We start from the raw sequence: 7,456 nt of genomic DNA, 5'->3' as shown, positions 1-7,456 counted from the left end.
ACTGTGCCACTCATCAAATTCAGTAGCTAATTTAGGATAAACCTTTAATATCAGAACTCTCAGGAACATTAAGCAGTGATTTAATCAAGATTTATTTTGTTTTATCTGTGATTTGAAGTTTATTGCTGCACTCTGATCAATGTTAGTGCCCTTCCATTCATTTGATGCTGGACTGATGGGGAATCCCCATTGGGATTGCAGGAGGAGAATGTAGCAATATTCGTACAGCTGCGCACGCGCGGGTTGTCTCTTTATGGAACGGCGGTGCATGCGCGGGCTGGTTGTTAGGGCGCCGTGACGTATGTGTGGGCTGGTTGTTAGGGCGCGGTGACGCATGCTCAGTTTGGTGGTTGGGGGTGCGCAAACACATGCGCAGGTGGTTGTGGGTGTTGCGGCCACGCATGCACGGGCGGTTGTTAGGAGCGGTTGCTAGGCGACGCGTGGTATCCCGGCATGCCTTGGGAAAGAGAAGGGTGGCGGAAAGTGGGGGAAACATTGGCTGAACAAGATGGTGGCCAATGTGCAGCTACTCTGCTTGGCAACCAGCAGTGGGGTCCCTCTATACTGCAGAAGCAAGGGGGAAAGCAGGCAGGTAATATCACTCAGGCTTCACTCTTTATAATGCATTGTCTTCTCTTTTGTTTAATAAAAAATAAAATCTCTCTTGTTTGCAGTTTAAATAAAATCATGAAATATTGTGTTTTTTGCATTCAGGAAAATTAAGAGCCAGTGCAGTTTCTTTAGCAGTGCAGAGGTTACTGCCATGAAGAATGGTGGAGGTGCGGCAAGACATTCTTCACGGTGTCATCACCGTACCCTCACAGCGCCAGGGACCTGGGTTCAATTCCAGTCTCAGACGACTGATTATGTGGAGTTTGCATGTTCTGCCTGTGGCTGCATGGGTTTCCTTCAGGTGTTCTGGTTTCCTCCCATACTCCGAAAGATGTGCTGGTTAGATGCATTGGCCGTGGGAAATATGTGGACTTATGGGGAGGCCTGGGTAAGATGTTCTGTTGGAGAGTTGGTACAGACTGGATGGGCTGAATGGCTTCCTTCTGCACTGTGAGGATTCTCTGATCTTTTATAATTAGACACATGGAATACAACTGCCAGTCGAGGTGATGCCCTCCTGTGCCTCTGCATATGCCACTTTTGGCCAAACTTGATGTCCATCTGGTATTGGTGGTCATTTTAATGAATAAAATGTGCTACAAAGCAAAAGCCCACTGTTTTTTTCATTCTCAAGATGTGAGCCATCATAAAATTCCTATAGTGCAGAAGCAGGCCATTCAGCCCATTGAGTCTGCACAACTCTCCAGCAGAGCATTTTATCCAGTCCCTCTTCTCCACTCTATCCCCATTACCCCAAGCACCTACCATGGCCAATCCACCAAGTCTACATATCTTTGGACACTAAAGGACAATTCACCATGGCCAATCCACCTGACCTACACAGCTTGGAACACTAAAGGGTAATTTACCGTGGCCAATCCACCTGACCCTTTCTTTGATATGTGTGGGAGGAAACCCACACAGACACAGGGAGAACATGCAAACTCTACACAGATAGTTGCCCGAGGCTGGATTCGAAACCATGTCCCTAGTGTTGTGAGGCAGCAGTGCTAATCACCAGGCCACTGTGACGCTCTTACAGATAGCAAGATGGGTTTTTTTTTGCTGCCTTCCTTGAGAAGATGGTGCTGAGCTGCCAGCTTGAACTGTTGAGGCCCACAGGGCTGTTAGTGAGGGAGCTGATGGCATTTTGATCCAGCCATGATGAAGAAACGGTGAATTATAAGTCCTAGCCAGGATAGTGAGGTGGTGGCATTTCCATACACCTGCTGCACCTCTGGCTTTTAGAGGTCGCAGGTTTGTAACGTGTTGTTGAAGGCACCTTAGTTGCTGCAGTGTCTTTTGCAGATGGCAGACGCCTCAACCATGCTGCACCAGGGGTGGAATGAGTGAATGTTTGAGGTGGTTAGATTGCAGGTGAAGCACTACTCAATGCCATTCCAGAATATAACAGAAGGTAGAAACAAAAGACCGTTCAATTGAATCGCAATTTGACTTGCATCTAACTCCATCCATGCACCTTGGTTCCAGACCCTGAGTACATTTGCCAAACAAAAATCATTAACAATCTTAGTTTTGAAGCCCCAATTGAACCATCTCAATAGCATTTCTTGGGAGATTTCCACTTTCTGTTCTTTTCAGAACATGCTGGAAAATCTCAGCAGGTCTTACAGCATCTGTGGAGAGAGAGCAGAGCTAACATTTCAAGTCTGGATGACTCTTCATTAAGAGCTCGAAAGAGGATGAGGTTTATGTGAGGAACAATAATTGTTAATCTCTTCCCCAGCCTCCACCTATCTCTGGCCCCTCTATCCAGCCCCTACTGCTGCACAGCCCCCAGTAACGGTATAAATCTCATCCCATTTCCAGTTCTTTTCAGCTCTGAGGGAGGTGATGGCCTAGTGGTATTATCGCTGGTTTCTTAATCCAAAAACTCAGCTAATGTTCTGGGGGAGCCCCGTTCGAATCCTGCCACAGGAGATGGTGGAAATTGAATTCAATAAAAATCTGGAATTAAGTATCTCCTGATGACCATGAAACCCTTGTAGATTGTCAGAAAAACCCATCTGGTTCACTGATGTCCTTTGGGGAAGGAAATTTGATTTGATTTATTATTGTCACATGTATTGTTTACAATGGAAAGTACTGTTTCTTGTGTGCTCTACAGACAAAGCATACCGTTTATAGAGAAGAAAAGGAGAGAGTGCAGAATTCAGTGTTACAGTCATAGCTAGGGTGTAGAGAAAGATCAACTTAATGCTAGGTAGGTTCATTCAGATATCTGATGGTTGCAGAGAAGAATCTGTTCTTAACTCAGTTGGTGCGTGACCTCAGACTTTTGTATCTTTTTCCCAATGGAAGAAGGTGGAAGAGAGAATGTCCGGGGTGCATGGGGTCCTTAATTATGCTGGCTGCTTTTCCAAAGCAGCGGGAAGTATAGACAGTGTCATTGGATAGGAGGCTGGTTTACGTGATAGATTGGGCTACATTCACGACTTTTTGTAGTTTCTTGTGATCTTGGGCAGAGCAGGAGCCATACCAAGCTGTGATACAACCAGAAAGAATGCTTTCTATGCTGCATCTGTAAAAGTTGGTGAGAGTCGTAGCAGACATACCAAATTTTCTTATTCTTCAGAAAAAGTAGAGGTGTTGGTGGGCTTTCTTAACTATAGTGTCAGCATGGAGGGGGTTACCATGACAGGTTGTTAGTGATCTGGACACCTAAAACTTGAAGCTTTCCTGGTTTCGATGACATGTTAAGTCCAGAGCCACAGCAATGTGGTTGACTTGAAACAGTCTTGGGCAACTAGGAGCGAGCAACAAATACTGGCCAGCCAAGTCTCCTGAATGAATTAAAAAGATTGATGAAGAGGCATCCAGATTTGAAATGTTCTCTCTGCACAGATGCTGTCAGATCTGCTGAGATTCGATTCAGATTCCAGTATCTATAGTAACTCGCCTTTACAATTTTTTTACAATTTATTTTCATGATGGGCGGCACGGTAGCACAGTGGTTAGCGCTGCTGCTTCACAGCTCCAGGGTCCTGGGTTTGATTCCCGGCTCGGGTCACTGTCTGTGTGGAGTTTGCACATTCTCCTCGTGTCTGCGTGGGTTTCGTCCGGGTGCTCCGGTTTCCTCCCACAGTCCAAAGATGTGCAGGTTAGGTTGATTGGCCATGCTAAAATTGCCCCTTAGTGTCCCAGGTTGTGTAGGTTAGAGGGATTAGTGGGTAAATATGTAGGGGTATGGGAATAGGGCCTGGGTGGGATTGTGGTCGGTGCAGACTTGATGGGCTGAAGGGCCTGTTTCTGCACTGTAGGGTTCTATGTATAATCTATGTGAGTGTCGCCAGGTAGATCAGCTTTCATTGCCCGTCCCTGTATGTCCTTGAGAAGGGGCACGTAAGTTGCCTTCTTGAACCACTGCCGTCCGTGTGGTGTAGATACATCCACAGAGTTGTCAGAGATTTTTAACCCAGCAACAATGAAGGAACAGTGATATAGTTCCAAGTCAGGATGGTGTGTGGTTTGGAGGGGAAATTGCAGGTGGTGGTGTTCCTATGCATCTATTGCCCTTGTCCTTCTAGGTGGTAGGGATTGTGGGTTTGGAAGGAGCTGTCGAAGGAGCTTGGTGAGTTGCTGCAGTGCATCTTGTAGATGGTACATACTGCATCAGTGGCAGAGGGATTGAATATTTAAGGTGATTGGTGCAGTGCTGATCAAGCAGGCTGCTTGTCCTGGATGGTGTCCAGGTCCTTGAGTGTTGTTGGAGTTGCACACTTCCAGGCAAGGGAGAGTATTCCATCACACTCCTGATTTATGCCTTGTAGATGGTGAACAGGCTTTGGGGAGTCAGGAGGTGAGTTACTCGCCACAGAATAGTCAGCCTCTGACTTGCTCTTGTGTGAAGTGAGATGTGATGATGGCACAGTGATTAGCACTGCTGCCTCACAGCACCAGGGGCCCGGGTTCGATTCCAGCCTCAGATCAATGATGTTTGATTTGATTTATTATTGTCACATGTATTAGTCTACAGTGCAAAGTATTGTTTCTTGTGCACTATACAGACAAAGCATAAGGTTCGTAGAGGAGAGAGTGCAGAATATACTGTTACAGCCATAGCTAGAGTGTAGAGAAAGATCAACTTGATGCAAGGTAAGTCCAGTCAAAAGTCTGACAGCAGCAGGGAGGAAGCCGTTCTTGAGTCAGTCGGTATGTGACCTCAGACTTTTGTATCATTTTCCCGATGGAAGAAAGTGGAAGAGTGTCCAGGGTGCGTGGGGTTCTTAATTATGCTGGCTGCTTTGCCGAGGCAGTGGAAGTGTAGACAGAGTCAGTGGATGGGAGGCTGGTTTGTGTGATGGACTGGGCTACATTGACAACCTTTTGTAGATCCTTGCGGTCTTTGGCCAAGCAGGAGCCATACCAAGCTGTGATACAGGCAGAGAGAATGCTTTAAGTGGTGAATCTGTAAAATTTGGTGAGAGTCATATCTGACATGCCAAATTTCCTTAGTCTTCTGAGAAAGTAGAAGCATTGGTGGGCTTTCTTAACTATAGTGTCATCATGGGGGGCCAGGGCAGATTGTTGAAAGCTTGAAGCTTTCGACACTTTCTACTGTGTGGAGTTGCACATTTTCCTCGTGTCTGCGTGGGTTTCCTCAGGGTGCTCCAGTTTCCTCCCGCACTCCAAAGATATGCAGTCATGACTATTGATTGGCCATGGTAAATTGCCCCTAAATCAGGGGATTAGCAGAGTACAAATGTGCTATTACATGGATAGAGCCTGGTGGGATTGTGGTTGGTGCAGACTTGATAGATCAAATGACCTCCTTCTATACTGTAAGGATGCCAAGATTCTATGCACTAGTCATTCCTCATGTTGCCACTAAAATGCCAATTTCTAATTTTAAGGGTGTTTGCTTCTGGTTCTGGACTTTCCCATAAGAGGGGATTGTTTGTCCCTCTACTAATCCCATCAATTCGTTCAGTGTGGCACAGTGGTTAGCACTACTGCCTCACAGCGCCAGGGACCCAGGTTCGATTCCCTGCTCCGGTCACTGTCTGTGTGGAGTTTGCATGTTCTTCCCATGTTTGTGTGTTTCTCCGGGTACTCCGGTTTCCGCCCACAGCCTGAAAGATGTGATGGTTTGGTGTGTTGTCCGTGCTAAATTCTCCAAGTGTACCCGAACAGGTGCCAAAGTGTGGCGAATGGGGGATTTTCACAGTAACTTCATTGCAGTGTTAATGTAATCCTACTTGTGACACTAATAAATAAACTTTAATGGTTTTAAACTTTGGCATTGGAAGCAACAGTTTGAAAGGATTGAATGACTTTTCGTGGACATTACATTGTCAGTAATATGCATTTTTATTTTGCAGCTCCCGTTCTCTGTGATTGGCTCTCTGAATGGAGTCCATATGTTTGGGAGTAATCAGAATGTTCTCCTGACCAGCACTCACACTGACAACACAAAGGTCTGTTGGAGAGTTTTCCAGGAGAGGTGAGGTCCAACAAAAGTCCAGGAGTCATCCCAAGCATCTCCGTGATGCAGGACTCTGTGCTCCAGGGGCTGTCCCCAGGAACGCAAATATCAACTTGGTGAAAGGTGCTCCTTTTGGTCTGCCCGAAACCTGTTAATCACACGGTGGCACAGTGGTTAGCACTGCTGCCTTACAGCGCTAGGGACCCGGGTTCGATTCTCGGCTTGGGACACTGTCTGTGTGGAGTCTGCACATTCTCTCCTTGTCTGCGAGGGTTTCCGCCGGGTGATCCAGTTTTCAGAGTCCGAAGATGCGCAGGCTATGTTGATTGGCTATGCTATATTGACCCTAATTTTGTGGGGATTAGCCCAGGATAGGGCCTGGGTAGGATTGTTGTTGGTGCAGGCACAATGGGCTGAATTGCCTCCTTCATTTCACCAGATTCTCTACCTCTTTCCTGTATTCCGTCTTGTCTTGTTTGAGATTCAACCCACTATGGTGGTGTCATCAGCAAATTGTATTCTGGTTTCCTCCCACAGTCCGAAAGACATGCTGGTTGGGTGTTACGGTCATAGCTTAGGGTGTAGAGAAAGAGCAACTTAATGTGAGATAGGTCCATTCAAAATTCTGATGGCAGCAGGGAACAAAGTATTCTTGAGTTGGTTGGTACGTGACATCAGACTTCTGTATCTTTTTCCTGACAGAAGAAGGTGGAAGAGAGAATGTCCAGGGTGCGTGGAGTCCTTAATAATGCTGGCTGCTTTGCCAAGGCAGTGGGAAGTGTAGACAGAGTCAATGGATGGGAGGTTGGTTTGCGTGATGGATTGGGCTACATTCTCAACCTTTTGTAGTTCCTTGCGGTCTTGGGCAGAGCAGGAGCCAGACCAAGCTGCGATACAACTGGAAAGAATGCTTTCTCTGACGCACCTGTAAAAGGTGGTGGAGGCAGGATCACTGAATACTTTTAAGTCAGAGGGAGATAGATTCTTATCAGGCAAGAGAATGAAAGATTGCCGGAGGTAGATTGGAAAGTGGAATTAGAAACACAAACAGATCAGCCATGACTTTGTTGAATGGCGGAACAGGCTTGAGGGGCCGAATGGCCTACTGCTCCTATTTCGTATAATGTGGGAGGTACAGTTTCCTCATTCCCACTTTAACATTTACAGTCCCGAACAGCCTACTTATTATTATTGAGCAAATGCAAAGCCCCTAAGCCTAGTAGTTTCTTGCTGTCCTGCTGTGTTTGAGTGTAAGTCTGTGGACTGGACATCCTTCTGGTGGTGCAGAGTTTGCTCTCTCCGACAGGTACATAAAGGGCTGGCACTATTATCCCATCTGTGGAGGTTGGTCGAGAAGTGCTGTGGCTGGTCCTGAGCCTGTTGAGGGTGGACCACTCT

The 7,456-nt window shown here is 46.6% G+C and overlaps 1 protein-coding gene across 4 annotated transcripts in view; it reads left to right on the top strand.

Annotated features, from left to right (window-relative positions):
- The first annotated feature begins 463 nt into the window (after positions 1-463).
- Positions 464-7,456, top strand: part of fuz (fuzzy planar cell polarity protein) — a 28,346-nt gene continuing 21,353 nt past the window's right edge. Inside the window, exons 1-3 of one of the 4 annotated variants that reach the window (XM_080217544.1) lie at positions 498-592; positions 715-779; positions 5,955-6,076. In XM_080217544.1, the coding sequence (XP_080073670.1) occupies positions 771-779; positions 5,955-6,076 (131 nt within the window). In that variant the 5' untranslated portion in view covers positions 498-592; positions 715-770. Of the gene's footprint in view, positions 593-714; positions 780-874; positions 914-5,954; positions 6,077-7,456 lie in introns of those variants that run through there. The other 3 variants (XM_080217542.1, XM_080217543.1, XM_080217545.1) reach the window with 3 other exon arrangements.

Source organism: Carcharhinus amblyrhynchos, chromosome 35 (assembly GCF_965287045.1).
Source record: "Carcharhinus amblyrhynchos chromosome 35, sCarAmb.v2.hapA, whole genome shotgun sequence".
NCBI classification, from domain to species: domain Eukaryota; kingdom Metazoa; phylum Chordata; class Chondrichthyes; order Carcharhiniformes; family Carcharhinidae; genus Carcharhinus; species Carcharhinus amblyrhynchos.
The sequence above is the reverse complement of the archived record's forward strand: the minus strand, read 5'-3'. Positions and strand labels throughout refer to the sequence as shown.